Consider the following 26,087-nt stretch of genomic DNA (forward strand, 5'->3'; position numbering starts at 1 on the left):
GAATGCAGTTTTCTGTGACTGCTTTTCCCCAACTCGTTTTGTAATCGTATAAACGAGAAGGGAAATATGAGGAAATGTTAGTAGGAGTGTGTTATCCGCGGAGACGCCGAGGCTCCAGGAGATGGTTTGTGGTGATTTACTGCTCACTGCCAAGGCTTTCCCTGTTTGAGTTTATGGACAAATTACGGAAAACAGTTACCATTGGCCAAGACATGGACATTCTTTAATAGCCCTTGGTGAGATCCAATATTACACAGTGTCCCATTGTGTCAACAGGAAGAATAGTCACCTTATAAACACCTATTAAAACGACTAAGTTCAATGTTCAAAGTGGACATTTTATAACATGGAAATCCTACAGCTAAGTATCAAATCCCAGCTGACGAATGATGATGTGCACGACTCAGCTTTCAATCTCACAATATTGTTCCCCGGTTGGGTTTTGTTTCCGCCTTGAATGTTTGCGTAATCCTGCATTTTCATTCTTCTTCTCAAGAGGTCAAAACCCTCTGTTCCACCAGCTGAGGTCATGACGAGGCGGTGCACTTAACACCAGTTCATGCAGCCTCTCTGCACTTTTCTTATCACTTCAAATCCTAACAGCTACAGTGTAAAGCACTATCTCTACAGCTTCACTCCAAGTCCTCATTCCAAGTCATCAACAGTGGCTCAGAATCAAATATTAAAGAACATTAAGAAAAATAACTCTCAGAGGTTGAACCGGGTCATAAAAGCAGATGATTATGTGGTTAGATTGTGCCCTGTAGTGATGGGCACTTTTTTTGGTAAATCCATTCAACAATAATACTTCTGGGGTCATTTTTGTCGATACTGATAATTTCATATGGGTGAAGGCATTTCAATCAATATACATTTAAATATTATTATTTTAGCCCCCAGCTGAATGAATGAGCGTACAGGTGGGTTTTCCTTTACATGTTTCCTTTTATTTCCAAAATCACCACCGTAAGAGCTATAGAAATCATCAGTGAATTAATCATACTGTATCACAAACAATCGACCGTACAATAAAAACATACCTTATTTCCCCAATCAGCTAGGGCCAAGACCATTGTGAGGACGTCTGGCGAACCCACCCGCCCTATTCTATTTGAACATTTCCTACTTCCTCCCAAACAGGAAGCGCTCCACACCGGAAAACAAAACTTCAAAATAAACTGTCTGATACAATTATTATTATGCAAATTAAAATGAAGTTACTTTAAAGCAGTACTAAGTAACTCGTGCCCCTAGAGGCCATAAGCGCCACTGCAGGTGTCATAGCATGTTGCATTTTTTTACTTAATAATTGTCCGTGAGAGTAAATACTACGCTGACAAAAAAGACAAAGGGAGAGAGGGATAATGTTCATCTAATTACACAATGGAGACCTTTTTTCACTCAAACTTGGCTGTAAACACTGTTTAAGTGGCGCTTGTCGACAGTTAGCTTTTCCCGTTAGCCTGTTAGCTTCTTCTTCGTGATTCTTCGTGGTTTTCTGGCCAGAGACACCAGGGGGAGATGAAAAAAAACCCAATCATCCCATCAACACTTGTGTTACTCCCAGAGGGACTACGGAAAGGATTTATAAAGGTAAACACGTTACTTAGTATTTCATTAACTGGTTAAAGGTACATTAAAAAAATATATATATTAATATTAATGCAGAATATTTGACCTTTCAGTGACTAATGGCTTTATGGGTGGTGAGCATGCCGCCTTTTCTGGTAGGTTTTCACTGCTCATGAATCCGTCTCCATGGATACGTCCACTATCCATCCAGAAAACATAGAAAAAACCTGAAGCATCCTGGAGCATCCTGAACAATGTCAATGTGAAAGTAAATATAAAAACAAAGTCTAAAATGAACACCTTCATGACAAACAGAACCTAAACTAGAATAATATGGTCGGCTCGGTCTAACACTCTGGTTCTGTGGAGTGTTGTGTAAATTGTTCTTTTGTGTTTGTAACTGCTGCCATGCCTTCTTTTCACATATCAAATTTGTATTCAGACTTTGTACCCCTTAAAAAAATGTATCATGTGGTGTCGATATTTAGGTATCAATCTGCTCATTCCTAGTCTCTATCTATCCCTCCACAAATCTAGTATCTACATCTAGATCTGTGTCCATCCATCCATCCATCCATCCATCCATCCATCCATCCATCCATCCATCCATCCATCCATCCATCCATCCATCCATCCATATACATCTGATGGTGATATTGTCATAATGATATATCAATTTTCTGCTAAATAAAAAGGTTTTCATTATACTGTGTTCCATTTGACATGAATAAAATGCTTCCAGGTTTGAACAGAAGACACTTTATGGAGCCATAGACACTGCAACACAACAACTTCCTCTACAAATGCCCACGCCTTTTCCTCCAAAGTCAAACCCATATTCAGTTTATTGCCAGTGGGACAAAGGCCATATTCTACTGTAGTCATAGAGATGCTCAAAACCAGGGAATGAGAGCACAAAAATGAGGAAAAACTCTGGGGATTTATGACATATGTATTTGGAGCTACTGCCCAAACAGCTGTACGACCGCAAGAAGCCAAGGCAGTTATGATTTTATGAGCGAGATAAATCAGACGGTCGACCAGTGACAGACGCCCAACGTCAGGGGCTCCGAGGGAATCATGTGTTTGGCGAGACTCTGCGTATACATCGCTAATGGGTTTATTTAAGTTTTTGTTTCCAGATGACATTGTCAAACAAGCAGAACCGACGGGACGACAGGTCTGAAGTAAAGCAAGGTGTTGGGTCACTTAATTCTCAACAGGATGTTTTGTTTTGTTTTCCAAATATGGGGCAATCACATGACCATGTTCACTTTGTGTTTTAAGTTCACGTAGAAGACTGATCGCTAAACTAACAAGAATCTCAAGCATTTCAGAAAATATAGTATGTATAGAGGTCTAATCTATTGAGCTAGTAATTCATACATAATAAATGGGAATATTTTGTTCTCTGATAATACGAAGTATGACATTTACCTTTGCATTGCTGATTGTAATGATTGAAACTAGAAGTCGACGGCCGATATTTGGTATTTTACAATATCGGCTATTGGCCAATCTAATACTGATGAAAGGCCAATATCCCCAGAACCAAAAGTGATAGAGACTTCCTGTTTTTGCATTGGAAAGAGCTTAGTCATAGCCTTAACATGAGCAAATAAGTGGCTGGCACTCTCCCATCGAGCTCTTTTCAGCAAAATTCTTAGAGAGTCGTTATATGCCACGTTAAGTTTTCATATGCTCGAACGTTTATAGTTTGACCACAGGTGTGCCGTATAAAGTGGGTACAATAGGCATTAAACAGTGTCCTTTTCACTACATTTGTACATGCACCAAACACAAACTGTCGAAGCACGTCATCATCGTCTGCCAAATCATCAGTGATAAAATGTCCCAAATGACAAAGATAAAATCCCCATTGGTCTCAGAAAAACCCATAATTCTAATTGAAAATGCGATTTAAACAAAGTATTTTTCTTTCCAGGAACTGAACGTTTAAGTTTATTATTAAATTCCCCCACAGACCAAAAACATGTGTCCTTGTCAATGACACAGGCCAAGATGAAGATTTTGAAATGTATATTGTTAGACTGAATTTCACACAGGAAAATGCTTTTTTTTTTTTTAAGTACATGGGAAAAGATCTTATCATGTTCTATATGATAAAGAAGGATCCACTCACTCTGGGAAGCTTCAGTTCAGTGCCGTGGGATGGTCATGAGAAGCAGTTTATTTCTGTGTAACTTACTCATCAGATGTACAGAAATAGTATGGGCTCATTCTACATACATGTGTGTCTGCAGTTAAAAGTAAAAGGAGCAAAAGCATCCCAGGGGAAATCTACACTACATGTTGTATTTTCTGTTGATTGATCATCCTCCATTATCACTGGTGCCCACCATTTCTACATTTAGAAAGAACCAACAAACAAATCAGTTGGAGACCTGTTTTGGTAATACTGTAGAATGAATTACAAAGGAGTGACTTTTTATTACAAAGATATTCCATGAGACGGGCTGGGTACCGTAAAACAATCTAACCTCTTAACTCCCACCAAAACTTAGCACGTTTTCTCCAGCTTTACCCAAATCCACAAAGTCATAGCTTATAGGCCAGTGTAACGCCTCATTTGAAAGCTAAGACCAACAAAACTCATGTAAATGGAGCTTTTTCAAGAAGCTTTTAGATTAGGTCTCCCTCGGAAAAGACATTCATCTCAAGGGACTTCCTGGTTAAATAACAGTTAAATAAAAAAAATAAAAAAAGATTTGGGTAAAGCCAAACTGGAGAAAATGTGCTCGGTTCAGTTGGGGGTAAAGAGGTTAAACAATGCAAGTATGGTATAGAGAAAAAAAGTTTAGGTACAATAGGTAATGACAGGGCAGAAAAAACAGGTATGGAATATATTCTGAAATATTTGGTAACACTTTACATTACGGGCCAGTAAGTCCTTGGTACTTACAGAGGCAATTCTAGATACTTATTGTGGTACTTACGGCGGTAAATACTAGTAATAATAGTGGTACTTCTAGGTATTTATTGTGGTGCTTAAAGGATGCTATAGTGAGAATTACCAGGTATGTCCTTCTAGATACAGTGGTAACTCTTAAAGTAATGAAGGTTGTACTTCTTGTTTTCTCTATTGCTGATTTATGTTGTTTTATTGTCACAAAATCCTAGAAATTACGTCTGTATGTAGAAGTATCACATTTACTACCTACGAATTGCTGCTGTAGTATCCTTGAATTACCAATAAGTACCATAGATGTATCACTGAAACTACTAGAAACTAACTTAAACTCACTTAAAGTACCAAAGAAAATAGAAGTACAACCCAAGAGCATTACCACTAAGAGTATTACCACTGTGTCTCTTAGCAATGAGAGATACAGTGGTAACTTTGTGTCTCCCTAACCCTAATCCTAACCCCTAACCCTAATTACTAGTAATTACCACTTTTAGTACCACAATAAGAACCTAGAATTACTACTGTAAATGCTAGTACTTACCACTGCAAGCACCACATTAAGTACCTAGAATTACCACTGTAAGTACCACTTTAAGTAACAAAAAGTAAAAAAGTACCAAGAAGTATCACTGTTATTACCACTGTAAGTACCACGGACTTAAGGGCCCGTAATGTAAAGTGTTACCAAACATTTTTCTTTAGACACCAAGTTTGAATGATACAAATGTAAAAGAAATAGTCATTTAGGGAGTAAATCAACATTATTGTTTTGTTTTATGGTTCTAGACAAATTAGTATTGAACAAAGTATCATTAAAGTGATTATTCCACAATCTTTTAAAGCTCAGGCACCCAATATGTATTTCGCTTTGTAGGGACAGCTGATGCGAGTAGGGATTTCCATGTGCGTCGTCTACTTATAGCCAGAAACAATTCTCTTCCTGATACAAGATTCACAAACAAAACATGCCTGTAAATCTGGACTAACTTCCTGCCAGCTGACAAACCGTCATCACACAGAGTTCAATACATGATGTTGTATTGTATTAATATTTTTGAAGCTGCATCCGAGTCCTGTTTTTCTTTTTACGTTCACGTAAGAAAGCAAAGCGGTGATTTATGTGTCAGAAGAGAGAGCCGTTTCTAGACCTGGAGGAAGATTTTCCCTTTAAGCCGCCTTTAGATAAGAAAGCTCCTCTGACTGACTCTGCAGGCTGTAAATTCATCCCATTGCAATAAGTGAAACCCGGGTCTTTGGAGCCGCGGCGCGTTTTCTCAGCAGGTATCACGGCGTTGATGGGGAGATGAGAGATGGCGCGGAGGAATCCACTTAAAGAAGATTTATGGCACCGCGTGACCTCCTCCGGCCCCTGGTCCTGTCACCACATGTTGAAAAACCTCTCCATTTATCACCAGACACCATTCACTGTCACACAGAGCGGAGCAGCATGTGTCTGCGCTACATACAACAGGTCTCTGCAGCTGGAGACGCGAAAACTAATGGACACAGAAACCGAGACAGTACTGAGAACTCAGGCGGCCTGCTGTGCTATGGCAGAGTCTCTTCTATTTGAAGTAGATTGAAAATAAAAGTAAAGTAAGCGCTCTATATTCTGCAAAATCAACCATTTTCAGCTTTTACCTATGTCATATTCCCACGTGGTTAATACGGATAGCAGCAAGTTGAATTTTAATGCTTTTTATTGCTGTACCAAGATACTTTTAATGCCACAAAAGAAAAGAAAATCTGCCCATCTGTCATTTCTAATGATTTGTATCTATATGAGTAAACAGAACTCAGTTTGTCAATGTCAGAAACACTTCACTTTCACAGCGGGTGACCATAGTCCCACTGAGAAAAAGCGCTTTTAGTCATAGTGCCTTTTCTGTAACAGCGGCCAAAGACTGGCCCCCCATCCCAGCAAATATCAGAGAGCTGTCCACATACATACTGTTTAAAAAAGGGACCAGTTAACAGCACAACAAACATGCAATCGTTAACAGTGCCCCCTGCATGTGGCTACTGCTGTCTCTGTTTTATTATTATGTCTAATAACACATTCTCTTTTATTGTTTGCACTGTTTACATATTGTATTTATCTGCTTTGCTGTAGTGCGGCACGGTTAGCGCTCTCGCTTCACAGCTAGAAGGTCCAGGGTTCAATTCCCACCTGGACGGGGCCTTTCTGTGTGGAGCTTGCATGCAGTGTTAATTTTAACAACATATTTTAATTTAGTTTTAGTCTTAGTCTAAATGTAATTCGATTTTAGTGTAGTTTTAGTCAAAAAACGAATTTAGTCGACTTTGCATTGATAATATTCATTATAATCATATTTAATCTTGTTCCTCTGCTTCATGGAGCTGCTCCACATGAACAAAGCTCAGAGCTGATCCTTTGGCAGAGAATTTACATGATCTAAGGCTCTTTCAGACGGTCAATAGAAGTTTGGATGATTTTAGTCTCTCCTTTTCTTTTTTATTTAGTCTCATTTTAGTCGAAGAAAATATCTGGACATTTTAGTCACAGTTTTAGTCTCATGAAAAACGTTTCATTTAGTTTTAGTCTGTGACGGAGTGACCCCGTCCGAGCCCGCGGGAAAGATACCGCGACCCAATTTTAGTCGTCAAAAATATCACTTTGACTAAAATTAAGACTAAATATTCTAGTCGACGAAATTAACACTGCTTGCATGTTCTCCCAGTGTCTGCGTAGGTTGAAGCTACAAACGTAGCTCACCACCACCGAGTATGGAGTGAATATACAATTCTCCCATGTAAAGGGCCTTGTGACCATGTGACCTTGTGAAAGGCGCTATATAAATAAAGATCTTCTTCTTCTAGTGTCCTTGCTGTGTCCTTCCTTGTATTCTATTGCTCTGACCTCGCATATTATATTGTCTTAGGGGGACAATTTACAGATATCTGTCCAGGGACTATGGATAATGATGGTGTCCCTGTCAAATAAATGAATGAATACATAAATAGAAGAAATTTTCAATTTACACAAAACAATGGGGAACTTTTCTTGCACAAATCTGGGTAAAACCAGTAACTGAATGTGTTTTGGACCATATTTTGAGTACTTTTGTGTTTAACGTCTTGTGTAACTTTTCAGATTTAATGCCTGTTGGAATCAAGTTTCATGATTTGACATTTAAGGACTAAACTTTGGAACAATTAATGCATAACTTTCAAAACTTTTGATACATTTCAAGGCCTTGCAGAACCCCTGTCTTATAAAACATACTTCAGTTTGTTTTGTTTGTTTCCTTCACTTGAGTTTCAGCAATCTTAAATATTTCGTCTGCTTCCTCTCACAGAGCTCATTACTCTTGCCCTCTCCTAAATAAAACCCTTGTCAGTTTGTAGTAATCCATGAAACTCCTCCACGTTTTCAGAGTCTATCCAATAAGATTCCTCAGTGCTTCCTGATGTGTAAAACCTACATTCTAGGATGAGAGAGGGACCTATTTTTCGAAAACCTTTGCTATAATGGAGCACATTCAAAAGCCTCGACGACTCATCAGATGGAACCTTTACCCCTGACTGTGAGACTTGCTTGTTCCTCACCTGTGCCCACATGAAGGACGTCGTAGGGCCCGTCCTCCGCGTCCACTCGGTCCACCACCAGTCTCTTCAGCAGGTTTGGAGTGTTGACCCGCGTCAGGATGGGTCTGCCCCCTAGAGGCATCACAGGCTCCCACATCAGCTGGTGCTGCCTCATGAAGCTCACCACCTCGTCCGGCAGGTCTTTGGTCGACTTGTACAGGGCGTCGTACGTCTCACTGGGACACTGCGGGCAAGAAATGTGCATCAGATAAAAGAAATTTGTTAAGACGCAGATTAGACAATAGAAGAAAAAAAATAGACAGTAAGTATTCTTCCATTTGTGATTTTCATATATAACTAAGGCAAAAATGGCCAAAATTGCCAATATTTGTATTTTGTAGCACTAAATTCTGAATAATGAATAGATCCAGGTTTAAAGAGCCTAGATGCAAGTTGGCCATTTTATACTCACTACTGCCACCTCAGGTCATACGTGTAACTGCACCTTCTATATTAAGCTCATACATGACGGCACTTCAGACCCGAAGTAACAACTTTTTGTGTTGTGACAGTGCAGGATTTTAGAGGCAGTTGTGGTGAACAGGTCTGGGCTCTTTCTAAACCTTGGCTGGAACTTGTAGGGGGTGGAAAAAACACAATTTAAAAAAGTAGGTTTTGCTTAACCTCATAGCCCCCACCTGAACGAGTACATTTTCTACAGTTTGGCACAACACAAATCTAAAAGATTCTTGAAAAGAGCGTCAAATATAGCAACGGAAATGAGGATGAAAATGCAACAAAAAGGCAACAAAAAAGCGACAAAAACATGCCAGAAAAGCAACAACAATGCAACAAAAAAGGTGACAAACACATGGCGAAACCACAACAAAAAAGCAATGGAAAAAAGGATGAAAAAGCAACAAAAACGGACCAAAACACGACCGAAAAAACCCTACAAAAACACGACAACTAAGAGACAAAAAAAGAGACGATAACACGGCAAAAATGGGACAAAAAAGTTAGGATCAGTTTTGTAAGCCTTAGCTTTCAAATGAGGCATTACACTGTTGCTCTGGAGTTAAGAAGCTTTTTGATTTGGGTTAAGCCGAACTGGAGAAAATGCACTTGTTTCCGATGGGGGGTGAGAGGTTAAAGAGACTAGATGCAAGTTGGTCATTTTACGCTCACTGCTGCCACCTCTGGTCTTATGCGTAACTGCAGCTTCTATATGAAGCTCGTGCATGACGGCACTTCGGACCTGACAACTTTTTGAGTGACAGTGCAGGATTTTAGAGGCAGTTGTGGTGAACAGGTCTGAGCTCATTCTACACATTAGGGCATGGCTGGAACATGTAGGGGGAGGAAAATACTTAGTTTTATTTTAATTTTTTTTAACTCTGTATAGTCCCTTAATCGAAAAGAAAAATCTAAAAAAATCAAAAAAATTAAAAAAAAAAGAAGAAGAAAAGTTATATCTTGTTTTTTGGGTTTCAAAAGTCAATGATCAATCAGGCTAGGAATTAGATATTCAAAAAGCATCTGGTTATAAACAAGACTGGGAAATGTGAAGTCTGTAGGTGCTGCTTTTAGTTTAGATCAGGGGTTGGTAAGTTTGTGTCGTGGAGGGACACTTTTCTTCACCCCCAAAACAAAGTGTAGCCCAAAGGAAAGTGCTATTATCTACAAGACCCAGTGTTGTACATCATTAATGACCTGTTGGGATGTTTTTGCCAGGGAATTTTAAAGATACTGACTGTGCTTTCTGCAGGATAAGTTCTTTCATCGCTGATGTGTGAAACAATATTGCCCAAAATCGTCTTGGGGGCCTGAGGTTGTATGTTCGCCACAATAGGAGAGAATTGTATAGCAAAGCCTTGAATCAGTGCAATTGTCAAAAACCTCATTGTGAAGATTAGGCATTAGTTTTTGCTGCAGCGTCTTCCCTTAAATGCAATAATTTATTTGTTTTACCACCGCAGTTGACAGTTTGTACTTGGATTTCTTGCCCCCTTGTTCGGGAGGAAAAACATATCAAGAGCTCTTATTGTAATTGGCCTTTTACAGCAAATTAAAAAGGTCTTGTGCGGCAGTAATCATATAATAGTGTGGGACAGTTCCAGCACAGGACCCATGAAGGAGTTGAAGTCACCAATCTGGGAGCCATTAAGCATCTGTGCGTTGAGCCGGTGACACAGCTGACCGCTTCGTTTAGCGCAGAATCACTTTTGGCCCCAACCTTTCCCCTTTAAAACACACTCACACGCACTTACGCCAACACCGGGGAGGGGGCAACCTCTCCTGCAATCAACCCCATGATACCAAACCTGTTCAGAGAGCGGGACGTCCCATCGGGAGAGTATAATAACAGCCCACACGCCTCCGAATGCACCGCTGTGTCCCATAGGAGAACAGGGTTACAGCTAAAAAACACTAAAGACACTCTCAAGGCTGCATCAGCTTGTTCCTATTAGCTCACTCTTACCAGAAACCATCCAATACCTGCGTTAGCAAACAATAATAATGTCCAGCCTGAGAAGCAAAGGTGAGGAGGGGGGCTCGGAATGAAACTCAAGTAAGAGCTCTGTTGCCTCAGTAAAGTAAATATTTCTCAAGGAGAAGTAAAACAAATTGACCTGAAAAGTGATTGTGTTTGGAAGAAATGCTACTTAAGTCTGACAAAAAACACAAAGTTCTCTGGGAATAAAGGTTATGAACAAATATAAATCCTGGAGCTGTCCTTTACATAAAAGCATTTGGACGCAACATACACAAATAGACAAATTGTTCTAAAATACTTTCTTAAAAACCACACTGTGTAACATATTGGACTACACTGTTGCTATCACTACAAAATATGCTCATTATGACCAGCTCCACACAGAAAATGCTATTAATGCAGTGAGTAATACCTCACCTATCTCATGTTTGGCTGTGCTCAGTCAACATCTCCATGGTGACGAGCAGGATATGTCCCGCTCCAGGAAAGTTACAATTCAATTTTTGTCACTTATAGACTAAGTAGAGATACAGAGATTCTGTACAGAGTAAAACAGTCAGGTACTGTTCTATAATTATTTGAATTCAAACCAGAAATAACAGGGTAAAAGTAAGTAAGTGCTTATTGTCATTGTACACGTGTACAACGAAATAGTGTTCAGGTGTTAGTCCTGAGCTGCTGCCACTGTGGGTCAACCTGACCCGCCTGGAGGACGGGGAAACTGTAGCACTCGGATGAAACCTGGCTGCCCTCTGTCTCCTCCTGGGTTTGTCCCTGTTTCAGAGCATGGTGTCCTGCACTGGTCAGCTCCCCCACCTCATCCTTCCTCTTCCTCCTGCACAGCTCCCTCAACTCCACAACCATCTTTCACAATCTCCTCATTTGTCTATTTTTTTGTTTCCTGTAGCTCCTCCACTCTGCTGCAGGTGTGGGGGCTCTTAGTGCCTCTTCAGTGTTTCAGAAGAAGTCCAATCAAAGAGTTTGTACCTAATTTTCTTCAAAATATACAGTAAGCTGAGTGTAAGTGTACTTGTTTGTCCCAAACAGACAAGAATAAAAAAGATTCAGTATCGGACTGTCTTACTCTTTATAGAATACATGAAGTAAGTAATTAGCCAGACTGCTGATCACTGTAGATCTATATAGAAAAGACTAACTAACTAAAGACACTAACTTTCATATTTTTACGCTCTGCCTAACCAGCTTTATCATTCGGATTAAGCAATAGTTACAGAATCCTGTCAGAGAAACAATGTAAAGATTTATGGACTGCATTTGGCTTATCAAAGTTTACCCCCTGTGTGCGTTATCCGCTGGGAAGAATTTCTGTGTGAAATATATTGTGCAGAGCAAACTTAATGAAACCAAAATATCTCACTGTGCTTTTTCTACATACAGTATTAAAGCATCGAAAAGTTTATGACCTGTTAGTCAGATAAGATAAGATGTTATTTGTTCCATGTGCAGATACAGTATATATTGCAATAATAAAAATAAATGTATTAGATTATGCTAGGATGCCTTCCAGATGTTGAAAATAAATTAAAACCCTGAGTAACTTATGATTCAGTTGCAGTGTGAAAAATAGCAACGCATGTTTTTGGTAGTTTAGTGCTAATTAGTCGTCTTTGTCAACTAATAAGCACTAAACTAACTGAGAAAACTCAAAGAGACATTTGATTAATTATTTGGGAACCAATTTTATTACATTTTATGGAGCATTCATAGCCTTTTACTTCTTTTCTTCTACCAGAAAAACATTTTTTTTATACATTTTTTTCTCAGGTGCTAATTTTTCACTTCCAGTATATGTTTTTTGTCTCATTATTTAAAGAGGGGTGTTCTTCTTGTTGCAGGTATTTGATAATAATCTCAATATTACTGGCTTACGCTTTGTTGGTTAGAAAAGGCAAGATTGAGCTAAAACAGCTGAAACACAATATCGGCGTCTTAATTCCTGATTTTCACACAATCTCACCATAAGCCCCTCCCTCCCCCCTTGCTCTCCTTTGTTGTTTCAATGCACTAAAGATGAAAAAAGATGGCCACTAAACATCATTTTACAATACGTTAATGATAAAGAAACCACAGAAATCATATGAATGACATGAAAAGGACCAAACATACCTCCCCATTTGTTAATCTTCCCTATTCAATTGTATGGGGATCAAACGTTCGATTTAAATGTGCAGATGGCGAACAAAATGTGTGCATTTGTAGGAACAGGCTCGGATATCTAAAGGCTAAATATGAGGCTTACCACAAACAAGCATGAAGAGTGATGGAATAATACAGGAAAGTAAAGCATCAATGTTGGGATTTGAAAGGTGGGTCTTGTACTCACAGTGCCTGGTCGGGGATAAGGGATTCTACCCTTGTACTCCACCCAGCGATAGTCGGGACCCTCTTTGTGCGCGAACGGTCCGTTGAAGGCCGCACGAATGGACGCCATGGAGAAGACGCACACCGCCGAGCCACGGAAGATAGAGCTGCGACACAAACACAAAACATTTCACTTTAGCAAAGGAACATCTCTGTAACCACTGTGAATTTAGTGACTCACGCTGACCTGGATGTGCTAAAGACTCCGTAGATGATAGGGTTCTGTGGATCCTTTGTCTCCAAAACAAATATGTCCTCTACAAATACAATAACAACACACGATCAATTATGCAGCTTATGTTTTACGCTGTACTGTGAGGAAATTTAAGGAATTTATTTCACCGAATGTGAAGCGGGTGTGGAAGTCATGGGAGGACAGAGCGGGAAGGAAAGGAGGAGACGGTTTGAGATAATCGAAATGGATTTTATTTTGAAAGTCAAAGGCCACACAGATGAAGGAAGTGCGGGGCGGACAAGAGGGACATTCTGCTTCGAGGTGGGTCCAGAGTAGACTCTCTACAAATGTCCAGTGTCTGCATGTCAAAATTTCTTTATTAATTGCTCCAAATAATTAAAACTTATCCAGATCAGGGATAAGCCGGTGCTATTGAAGCTCAAAATCAAGACTAAGACAGGCAAGTAAAATAGGGTTAATGCATAGTTAAGTCTAAAGCTGTGCTAACCCTGCAAAGATATCAGGAGATGCATTTATTTATCTACTTATTCCTGTCAGTTTAACTTTACCGAGTTCATCAAACTGCGTGTCCACTCCGGAAGGTCCTGGGATTGAGCAAACCAGCCGCGCTTTCAGGAACGTGGTCCAGCGGTTGATCAGGCTCCTCTTACCACCGACGTCATTCTGAAGTGAAGACAAGTGCACTGATTCACATAAAAGAGCCCCTAATGTACAGTATGCCAATGAAATAAATAGATTTTTACACAATAACACATCATTAGGATAACGTTTAATCAATAAAAAATGTTCAGACTTCTCACTATACTAATTGTGGAATACACCATCCTACTACTGTGCTGTAAAGTAATAAGGTTTGGGTATATTACATATTTTGGACATAACTATGAGTTAGTTGTACCTTGCAGACTCGCGCCACTCGACTGTAGACCTTCTTGTCCCACTCCCCGGCCTCCACAGCCCTCTCTTTGAAGAAGAAGTAGACCTTATCGTCGTCAGCGCTGTGAGTGTCCGGGATGGAGAATGAGTCCACGAACTCAGGCTCTGTCAATGACAAACCGACAATCAGCATTATACACTTTGTTTGGACAAAAGCATTGAGGACCTACAGCATATAGGCCAGTCTCTAAAAAATACATTTAAAAAAAAACTCTGTATGACTATCTAATACAAGGAATGGTAGATATTTATTTATTTACAAAATAATTATTATGGTCATAACTCATGATCAATACCAAAATAGATATAAAGTGATTTTGTTGATTGACGACAGCAGTGACTTATTGGTCACAAAACTGAAGCTTGATGGTTCCTTATCAAAAATGTCCAAAATTGCCAATATATTCAGCAACAAAATTTGAATAATGGTTCATGCCAGGTTTTAAATGATGGTTTTCTCTTGATATGTTATTAGAAACATTGTTTTTTACTTTTGCCAAACATTTTTAGCCTAAAAACACTTGAGACGCGATTCAACAAAACTGTAGTTCAATAAAGAAAAAAGAATGATCTATGCCGAAACGTAATCTTTGATCAGTAAATACACCTTTGGAAATCGGCAACTTGAGTGTGTGATGCTGCTTTTTTTTTTTTTTTTTTTTTAAGATTTCCTCAACTTTTGGTGTGTGTTACTCGTTTCAACAAAACGTCATGAAATAAGAAACTCTGACGAGGGAGAAAAATGCTGAAAATGGGCAGCACGGTGGCACAGCGGTTAGAAGATGCAGACATTTCAGGGAGCTATACCGTCACAGTGATGCAAACAACAATTTGTTAGATCAGTGTTTCCCAACCAGGTGTACAGTGATATTATACAGGGATTATATATACAAGTATTTCAATATTATTCTAAAAGAAAACTTCTTTTTGATGATAATTTGTCTTTTTGCGTTATTCTTAAAGGAATAGGCCACCGTTTTTACATACTGAGATATGTTCTTACCTTAGCTTTGACGAGTTCTTTAGGACCTGTCTGGTCTTCCCCCGTGCCTTCAATCACGTAAACACAGCGCAGACGGCGTTAGCATTTAGCCTCTCCCTCTCTCCACTATAGCTCCAAAACAGGTCAAGATAGAAGCTACCAAGCTCTTCCACGTTTTCCCTATTTAAATATGGTTACGTGAAGTGTTACACTACAAAGTATAATTACACAAAATTAAACAATGTGGATTTTCTAAGCGGATAAAAGGGGGAACTATATTGTAAAGCGTAGTAATACCAGGAGTAGTTCGAAATCCGTGCAGTAATCTTCACTTTACTGCGCAGTAATCTTCACTTTACTGTGCGGATGCCAAACTACTCCTGGTATTATTACGCCTTACAATATAGTTCCCCCTTTTATCCGCTTAGAAAATCCACATTGTTTAATTTTGTATAATTATACTTTGTAGTGGAACACTTCACGTAACCATATTTAAATAGGGAAAACGTGGAAGAGCTTGGTAGCTTCTATCTTGACCAGTTTTGGAGCTATAGAGGAGAGAGGGAGAGGCTAAATGCTAACGCCGTCTGTGTTTACGTGACTGAAGGCACGGGTGAAGATCAGACAGGTCCTAAAGAACTCGTCAAAGCTAAGGTAAGAACATATCTCAGTATGTAAAAACGGTGGCCTATTCCTTTAAGATAACATGCAACTAAAGACCAATAAATCTGAGTTCAACAAATCATAGTTTGGGGGGTACTTTGAGAAGAAATAGATGTCTTGCCTTGGTGTACTGAGTTTGACGCTTTGCTTGACGCTGTGGGAGTGTGCGTTGTTGGGATGTTGATGATAGAGCTACATATTCAGGACTTAACTAAATGGTACCCCAGCAGACTCAGAAACTTTTGACAACCAATAAAAGAAGCGCACCACAAACCGACAGTAGAAACGCTCAACCCTGCGAGCTCTAAAATGCGTGTTTGTTTCTCACCATTGAGCCAGTTGTGGTCGTAGGCCTCAGTGCGAATGTAATGCTGGCCGCTGCCTTTGAGCGACGTGCGGAAAATCGCGGCGTTCGCTCCCATGAAGTCCACCGAGGTGCCGGCGTACAGCTCCCCATCTGGAGAGACACAAATCAACAACGTTATACCGGGGATTCTGAAACACTGCCAGCTTTAGGAACGAGAAACCCCCACAGAAAAGAGCTATTTTATTCATCCCGAGAAGATATACATTCCCCGCTCCTCCTCCACCTGTAACGAGTCTCGGTGCAACAGTAAAAATTCTCACACGTACATTTTTTAACTCCACTTAGAAAGCTATAAAATAAATTACAGTCAGACAGCATTCAGTCCTCCCGGGCCAACTTTTAATGGAAATAGAAATGAATCACAAAGATTGCAGCGTTAAGCAATCACAGATACAACAGTGAGGATTGGATTAGGCAGTTTTAATATACTTAAGCCTCTTATTGAAAGCCCCAAACCCACTTTATTTATGCTTGAGCAATGATTCACAGTTTTTGGTAAATAAACACCAGCCACAGCATTAAGCGTCGGCTATAAACATCCACAAAACTGGAGTGGGGGTTTTCAGAGTGACATGTGATTAAAAAACGTATTACAACAGCCGTGTTGTTTTGGTTTTGGTTTATTTGCCACATGGGGCAAATAAAGCATAATTAAAGTGATTATAGTTGAGTCACTTGATGCTGGGAAACGCCACAGAGTGAAGTTGGAAGATTCGCGCTTGTGTAACTTTTCCTTTTCAAATGACAAAAGTTAAATAAAAAAAAAAACATTAACTCTTAGACCCAAAAAGTTGACACATGTCTGGAAATGACACATTTTAATCATTGAATTTCTTTCGACTGCTTATACTTATTATGGTGAATTCAGGTACAAGCCTTTCAATGAGTGTCAGTCTTTTCCCATCAAAAATAACATTGACGAGTTTGGATAAAGGCAGTAAAAATATAATATCACAAAATTTTGACTAAAGCATTGCAAGAGAAGAGTTTTTTCTTTTTTTTTTGCAATCTAGAGAAGAATAAGGTGTTAAATAGTGTAATCTGCCTGAAGCCTGAAATAATCATGCAAGATACTGCAGCTATTAGGGAAAATGAAGATACAGAAAATGTATTTAAATATTTAAAGTTGGGCCGATTTGGGCAATTTCAACATCGGCTATCGGCCAATATCTGCCGATTGAAAGGCAGATATCTGCGGAACTGAAAGTGAGACAAGAGAATAGGAGAATAGAGACTTCCCGTTTTTGCATTGGAAAATGAGCCCTCCCACAACTTAGGCCTCAGGGAAGCAGAGAAACAATGCTGTGAAAATCGGCTACAAGTTTGTACACCTATTATATATTTTATGTTGTAGACTTTTGCTGATAATTTCGAAACCATAAGATAAAGAGACTTTTTGGGCCAGATCTTGTGGCGGCGCACGGGGCGGCGCAGGCTCTTGTCAAATTATTTTCCGAGTGGCGGAGCTATATGTGCCATTCGCCTCCGCCACCTGTGAGGGGGCGTCACAAGAGGAGGTGACTGCACTGATGGAAACACGGCTGACATTCACTTCCTCGTTTACATTGCGCTGTCTTGCGTTCTTTCTTAAGCCTTAGGCTCTCACAGGTCAAACTAAAAACTTTATTTACCCCATCGTGAGCTAAACCATGTTCACGTCTCGAGAGAAAAAGAGCTACAGCGTCCGCTGTGGCGCGGATCGGCCTGCGCTTGGCGTGAACGCGAAGCAAAACAAAAGCACATGTTCACCCCCCACTCCCACACAACCACTCTCCTGGACGCGGAGTCAATCTGGTTGGAGGAAAATGTGTGTCTCCACCCACTTATATGCGCTAAGTCTGGAGTGGCAAGATCACAAAGTGGCTCCTACTGAGCGCAAAATGTCACGCCATCGTCTCCGTTTTGATGCACACGATTGGGCCCATTATTTTCTTGTTTTGGAATCTACTGATTTTTGTCTTTCAAACGAGCTCCCTCTGCATCATAGACATTTTAAAACATTCCCCAAAAATCGGTATTGGCCTGAGAAAAACCCACATTGATCGACCTCTATTAGATATGTTTCTATATATTAATATGACTGAAACCTTTATAACCGGATGTAGGCAGCGTCAGGCGCGGGAGCCAAAACCAGCCCTCCATCATATAACCTATTATTACACGAATCAGAGATCAAATGCCTGTTAAAGTGCTCTAGCAAGAATACGGTCAATTCCTTTAACATTTCTTAGCAGAATACCCATTGAGGCCATATATGATACAACACTGGCATTTACAGACAGTGGTGCTTTACACCGGCCTACAACTGGAGGGTCCGGCACTTGGTCTTTTGACGTTGAAGAAAATTGGCCCTCCACCAAGCAAACTTGCCTACCCCTGGTTAACAATAATAATAAATATTGAACTATAGGCTGTTTTTAGCCTTGTGCTAAAAGATAGATGTTATATTGTTATAGTGAATTGGGCTGGAATGGTCTTTTTCTTCAAATGCAGCCTTTTCAGTATGGCTTTTACAAGGTTCTGTTTATGTGCAAAGGACTGAGTTTAAACAACATTGGTGCCACAGTGCAGAGGAGAAAACCTTTGGCATAAGTTATGGTGTGTTTGTGTTTCATGTTATTGTGGGGCGGAAAGAAGACTGGCCTAATTGCTTTGCTGATGCTCTGTTTTCCTCTATGTCCGCCATCCACTCAAACTAGTCAAGTGATATTTATTGCTCACATGACTCTATAAAACCACTGTCTCCACATAGGTCAGCGCCATCCATCTGCTTTAATGTAGAGCAGTGGCGTGAGGGACCAACAGATGATAAGTACATCATTTGAGCCACTCTAAGCTGTACTGGTGAAGTTACAGTGATAAGAGTGAGAGGAAATTCCACTTCTGTCGCACAAGTAATAGTAGAGTTATATAGGTAGCATTCTCGCAATATCTCAACATTGTGAAGAACCTATATTTTAACATTTGCGGCAGAGCAGCTGAAAAATCCATGCTGGTAACTGTGGTAACTGTCTTCATGCAGATTTCTAGTCTTAGTTTATTACTCATTTCTGTGTAATTCCTGGGACCAATTCACATGAAAGAAAAACTGTCACAAAGTTCAAAGTCATCTTTTCCAGCCAATTTGAACTACCGTAAATGCTCTAATATAGGCCCGGGCCTTTATTTACTCAAGGGCATCTAGGACCAGGCCTTTATTGGAACCAGGCCACAATTAGAGACAAGCCTTTATTTCTATTTGAGCAAAATGGACGACCAGGAAAACGAAGAAAAGCGAGATTTGTGTCCATTTGCACCTAAAATATTAGGTTCATTTATTAATTAACATTTCAAACCCTCTCCCAGCGGCTGGAACATTGACGCCTTTTATTTTGTCAGGACAACAGCGTCCATGTCCCCAGCCTCCCTCGGAATCTGGGTGAAACTCTTCCGGAGGTGGGAGTTGAAGACCCCACTGACAGAGGGATCCGCCAGACGTTCCCAGCAGACCCTCACAACACGCTTGGGCCTGCCAGGTCTGACCGGCTTCCTCCCCTGCCAGCGGATCCAGCTCACCACCAGGTGGTGATCGGTTGACAGCTCCGCCCCTCTCTTCACCCGAGTGTCCGAGACACGCGGCCGGAGGTCAGACGACACAACTACAAAGTCGATCATCGACATCCTGCCTAGGGTGTCCTGGTGCCACGTGCACTTATGGACACCCTTGTGCTCGAACATGGTGTTCGTTATGGACAAACTGCGACTAGCACAGAAGTCCAATAACAGAACACCACTCGGGTTCAGATCGGGGAGGCCGTTCTTCCCAATCACTCCCTCCCAGGTCTCACTGTCGTTACCCACGTGGGCGTTGAAGTCCCCCAGCAGAACAATGGAGTCCCCAGTCGGAGCACTATCTAGTACCCCTCCCAGGGACTCCAAGAAGGCCGGGTACTCTGCACCGATGTTGGGCCTGTAGGCCGAGACAACGGTGAGAGACCTGTCCCGTACCCGGAGGCGTAGGGACGCGACCCTCTCGTCCACCGGGGTGAACTCCAACACGTGACGGCTGAGCTGGGGGGATATGAGCAAACCCACCCCAGCCCGCCGCCTCTCCCCGCGGGCAACTCCAGAAAAATGGAGAGTCCAGCCTCTCTCCAGGAGTTGGGATCCGGAACCCAAGCTGTGCGTGGAGGTGAGCCCGACTATATCTAGCCGGTATCTCTCAACCTCCCGCACAAGCTCAGGCTCCTTCCCCCCCAGCGAGGTGACGTTCCATGTCCTGTACGCCAGAAGCTGCGCATGCGGACCAGGTCGTCGAGGCACCTGCCTCTGACTGCCACCCAGTCCTCTCTGCACCCGACCCCTTTGGATCCCTCTGCGAGTGGTGAGTCCACAGGAGGGCGGGCCCACGTCGTCCCTTCGGGCTGTGCCCGGCCGGGCCCCGTGGGCAGAGGCCCGGCCACCGGACGCTCGCGTTCGGGCCCCAACCCCAGTTGTTTTCCCCCTTAACTGTTTTCAAACATGACCTTATATGGGCGATTCCAGAGATGCCGTCTGTATCTATTGGCATCTTCCCCCCAACTGAAACAGAACTCTAGAGCGTGACAGCTTTTTTTCCCTCTCCCTAGGATAAAGATGCACATACAGACCACATAATTTACATCTTGGCATTTGACCACAATCAACAATCTTTCACGGCCCTGTGACTAACATGCCACATGTCTCTCCGCTCATCCAGAGCGGAGACGAACACCATAACGAACACCATGTTCGAGCACAAGGGTGTCCATAAGTGCACGTGGCACCAGGACACCCTAGGCAGGAGGTCGATGATCGACTTTGTAGTTGTGTCATCTGACCTCCGGCCGCGTGTCTCGGACACTCGGGTGAAGAGAGGGGCTGAGCTGTCAACCGATCACCACCTGGTGGTGAGCTGGATCCGCTGGCAGGGGAGGAAGCCGGTCAGACCTGGCAGGCCCAAGCGTGTTGTGAGGGTCTGCTGGGAACGTCTGGCTAAGACTAAAACTAAATTAAATTATGTTGTCAAAACTAACACCACAATCAACAATCTTTCACGGCCCTGTGACTAACATGCCACATGTCTCTCCGCTCATCCAGAACTGTCTACTGCTCTGCCCTGAACCAGCCCCAGTGACCAGAGCCCGGGCTGCAGTGTTAGTTTTGACAACATAATTTAATTTAGTTTTAGTCTTAGTCTTTTGACGAAAATGTAATTCGATTTTAGTCTTGTTTTAGTCAAAAAAATATCTTCAATTTTAATCTAGTTTAAGTCGACTAAAATTGCAAGTAAATTTAGTCGACTGAATTTAAGACGAATTTAGTCGACTTTGCATTGATAATATTCATTATAATCATGTTTAATCTTGTTCCTCTGCTTCATGGAGCTGCTCCACATGAACAAAGCTCAGAGCTGATCCTTTGGCAGAGAATTTACATGATATGAGGCTCTTTCAGACGGTCAATAGAAGTTTGGATGATTTTAGTCTCTCCTTTTCATTTTTATTTAGTCTTATTATAGTCGACTAAAATATCTGGACATTTTAGTCATAGTTTTAGTCTGATGAGAAACTTTTCATTTAGTTTTAGTCCAATTTTAGTCGTCAACAATATCACTTTGACTAAAATTAAGACTAAATATTTTAGTCGACGAAATAAACACTGCCGGGCTGGGACCTGGGCCAGCAGGGAGAGGGGACCCCAGATTACAGCCAATATGATGAGCCTTTGAAATGCTGACTGTGACTGTGACTGCTCTCACATCTGATCCGACCGGCCCCCAAAGGTCAAACCAGCCCTGAGTAAGCGGAGAAAGTGCCATGGCGGTAAATACAACACTTAAAAAAAACTTCAAACCATCAAACTAAATCATCATGCTACTTGTTTGCAGTGGTGACCTAACACTAGAAAGAAGGAAAAGAACATCTCCTCTTATTTCACCGACAAAATAAATCTCCAATTCATAGCTATATTTTATGATCCGAGTCTTGTTCATGATGATGTGTGGGGCCACTGCTGACGTCACCGTGTGAAATAACTGCCCCGGACCACACAGCTCCTCAGCAGAACAGGCCGGGCGCAGACAGTGGCTGCTTTGTGCACTGTCCTGCATCTGTGTCCCCGCAATATGAATACGGCCATTAAAACGTGCCAAGAAATGATTTGCAGCTAACACTTTGGCCTTTTCCGTTACATCCGGGACCTACCAGTAAGATGAGCTGCGAAAGACTCCTTGGGGCTGAAGGGACACTTCCCTTGGCCCGACTCCTCCGAATGGGACAGCATGAACAACGGCTGCTGTAATGGAGAGACGCACTGTTACAAGCGATTAACAAGATGGATAAAAAGGAGGTCAAATGGGCTAAAGGGAAGCATTAACAACTATCAGGGGAGTTATAAATATCTTGAAGTCTTGTCCAACGTCCAGCCAAGTGTCTACAAAGGTCATATTTGTGAATAGTAGCGTCAAATGGACAGGGAGAGTCTCTGCCTACAGGAAAATAGCTACAAATGAGTTGATTTTAGTGCTAATTTGACCTCTCAATGACCAAGCGGCTGAATGGGAGGTTAGCTCGGCGCTCCTATGATGCTTCAGGATCAATTTTATTTCAGTCTTTTCGAGGATTTCTGGTAGGTTTTGTAATGGAATGTATATGTAACCATGGAGACGGTTCAATCAGCAGTGAAAACCTAAAAACTATCCTGGAGCTTCCTACAGACCATCGTGATTGTAAGTTAAGGTGCTATGCTAACTAGGGATGTACCGATCCGATATTAAACTAAACTAAACTAAACTAAACTAAACTATTCAGCATCGGTAGTGGTAGCCGATCAGGCTTTTCTAGAGTATTGGACTGGATCGGATTTGATGACTGGACAAGACAGCGGTAAACCTGCAGACTGGAGATCCAGGACCACAGATTCACGGCCTTCATGTTATCACTAAACTGGGATACTGATTTGATTTGATTTATTTGATTTGATTTATTCTTATTATGTCTTGCGCATAAGTAAGCGTTCAGCCCTCATGGGCTTACAATACACATTTCAAAACAGAATTCAGATGCCAAAATAAAATCACAGAAACTGTACAATCAATCATAACATCCACATCACACAGGAGGATATGAATTAATTGGCCTACTAACACCTGCTTCTGAAAAACGTTCTAATTTAAAATTCTGAAGCCAAAACCTCTTGCATGTTTATACAAAAAAAAATGGTAAAACTACTGGACTATCCATAGGCTATAATATATAATGATATGTGTTATGTAAAAATCTAACAATACAAAAAGACAATATCGGATCGGTATCGGCCAGATAAAGTGTCAAAATATCGGATCGGAAGCCCAAAAAAGTGTATCAGTACATCCCTAATGTTAAACGCCCAAACATCCAATGGGTCACTGAGCGGTCAAACATGTATTAAAGTGATAGTTTGTAAGTTTGCAAAGTTAGGAGAGATTGGAAAGTAAACCATCAAATTCCTCCCCTCTTGGACCAGAAAGCCACTCCTAGTTTGCAAAATGAAGATAGAATTTTCAAAAGTAATTGATCAAGCTCCTCCCCCTTCCCTGATTGGTCCTGACAGGCCGCTTCACAGGAAAAGCTTGTCTCATTGGTCAAAGTGGTATCCCGGGGATTCTGATTAGTTGCTGAAATCAGCAACGGGAGGGACTTTAGAAAAATATAATTATTTAATATTACGTTACGACAAATTTGGACCCAGACGGTCAATTACACAATCACATTACATTTGTAAAACATTTAAACTTACAGACTATCACTTTAATATCCCTGTTTTACACAAAAAGATGCAAAGTGCACCTTTAACATTGGAATCCTGGTCCCAGAAACCCCCTTATTGTACATGTTTTGTTGTAGGAGAAACAGGTACTGAACTCCACTAACATACATTACACATCACATAGAAAGACCCAGGACCAGGAATTTAACCTGTGACCTGCAAATTGTACAGTCTGTGATAGGCTACTGTGTCAATTAATACTCTGTTATTCTGGTAGTAAGTAGTCATTTGTCAGAATCTTGGACCTGAAATTGTGAGAGTTGTCAGTAAAGAAAGTGTCAGAGACAGAGGTACCTCACTGTTGTGTCCCAGATGGAGGTAGTTGCACTTGGGATGGTAGGCCCCAGTCCCACAGGCGTAAATGTGCGTCTTATTGTAGGGCTGCAGCAAACGCACGAAGTTGGCGCACTCGGTCTGAGGAAAGGAAGAAAACATTAATCAAAGTCTGAGCATTTCTATTGTGGTTGCGAGAGCTGGTAACAATGCCAAGGAGAATATGAAAAAGATGCCTAAAATTTTAAGCAAATTTGACTTATCATGCGAGCCTTTGACAAGCTACTTTAAAACATTTCTTAGCAACAAGTTGGGGAACCCTGTCGGGTGAGCAAGAACACACGATGGCATTGGCTATAGTGTCACATGACTTCCGAGTCCATTATCAGGAGGCGCTGCTCTTCCTGTCCCGTTATTTCCATAAATAGCTCAAGATTACATGACAGGCAGTGAGTTACTGGCATCGTGTTAAAAACATCGCGTCAGGAGCAAAGGCCTCACTGGTGGATACTGTGCTCATCAGTATTTTGCCTTTAAGCTAACAGCTAACACTAACATTTAAATTAAAAGTAGATTTGGATGAGCCACTCACACACTAATCAGCCTGTCTTTAGTAAATATTCTTTAGTTGTTGTTAGCTCTGACATAAAAAGTCCTCAATAAAAAGACGTTTCCTGAAGTTTTTAACACATTATATTGATCTATTGGTTTATTTGTGCAAAACAATCCTTATTGGGAAAATAGCGAAAGAGGAAGGACTATGGCGTCCGGAGATTGGACCCGGCAGTGCACGATGTGTCACTCGCCCACACATGATTGACACCACATGATATCAATCGTGAGAGTTGATATCGGCGACCTCCGATATAAGAAAAGTTCAGCACCAATGCGTTATTTTTAGGGGTGGGACTTTAATGCGTTAATTTAGATTAATTAATTGCAAATATTTTAACGCGTACATTTTTTAAACACAATTAATCGTATTTCCCCCAATTTCCCCTCCCCCCAAGCCGGAACTCCCAAGGCGGAACCTTTCTATTTGCGTGTTTCTGGTACGCCCGTATATCTGATGCACATCCGCCCACAACAGCAATAGACGGAGACGCTTCACTCGGCCCGTTGGGGACTCAGTTTAGTTTTAAATAACATCCTGATGGGACGATAGACGCTGTACTGCTGTGTGCAGGTTATACACTGCAAAAAGTAAATATCAAGCATTGCCTTAAATGACTTGAATTGAGGAAATGTATCTTGTTTAGAGCGGTTTTCACTAATTTAGACATTTTTCCTGATCTGACTAAGTTTACTTTGCTTGTTTGAGGACATTTCAGACCAGTTCTAGGGTAAATCTCGCTTGAAATAAGAAAGTAAAATTGCCAATGAGACAAGACCAATTTTCTTTCCCCATTAGCAAAGAAAATTACCTGAAATGAGGACGAAATGTATTGAAATGAGTCAGAAACATCTCAGAACAAGTGAAATGATCTAGGACAAATGCCCAACAACATCTTAACTAGTCAAAACAACTAAAATTTGGATTATTTTGCTCAAATTGAGATGTTTATACTGATCTAGTTAATTACTTTTTGCAGTGTACAAAGTAGAGAGACGTCCTCGATGCTAATGTTAGCATTAGCCTCAAACAAATGCCAAAATAACCCTAACCCTTGTCAGTAAGAGAAATGGCACTTTGATTTCTGTTTATTGCAATTGTTAAACACTAAAAGGTGCGGTTTTATGACCCTTTTGTTTATTTATTTTTTACTTTTATATAAATATGTCATCATTATTACTATTTAATGAACTCTACAGGTCACATGAGATCAGAGTTCCTTAAAACACTTGAAAGCTAAAAAGCAATAAATGCACTTTGCCTCAGTTACTTGAATAACTACACAGATTAACAATAATAAATACATTTGTTAATACGTTTGC

General features: G+C 41.0%; 1 protein-coding gene across 2 annotated transcripts in view; it reads right to left on the minus strand.

Annotated features, from left to right (window-relative positions):
• LOC306980039 (semaphorin-3D) overlaps positions 1-26,087 on the minus strand; it is a 150,782-nt gene that overhangs the window by 17,350 nt on the left and 107,345 nt on the right. The window contains exons 5-12 of one of the 2 annotated variants that reach the window (XM_079579256.1): positions 24,174-24,293; positions 22,277-22,364; positions 16,035-16,163; positions 14,024-14,166; positions 13,674-13,788; positions 13,117-13,186; positions 12,892-13,036; positions 8,072-8,294 (exon numbers count right to left, since the gene is read on the minus strand). In XM_079579256.1, the coding sequence (XP_079435382.1) occupies positions 8,072-8,294; positions 12,892-13,036; positions 13,117-13,186; positions 13,674-13,788; positions 14,024-14,166; positions 16,035-16,163; positions 22,277-22,364; positions 24,174-24,293 (1,033 nt within the window). Of the gene's footprint in view, positions 1-8,071; positions 8,295-12,891; positions 13,037-13,116; positions 13,187-13,673; positions 13,789-14,023; positions 14,167-16,034; positions 16,164-22,276; positions 22,368-24,173; positions 24,294-26,087 lie in introns of both variants that reach the window. The other variant, XM_079579255.1, reaches the window with a different exon arrangement.

The sequence above is a fragment of the Gobius niger genome, assembly GCF_951799975.1.
Source record: "Gobius niger genome assembly, chromosome: 20".
In the NCBI taxonomy this organism is placed as follows: Eukaryota; Metazoa; Chordata; class Actinopteri; order Gobiiformes; family Gobiidae; genus Gobius; species Gobius niger.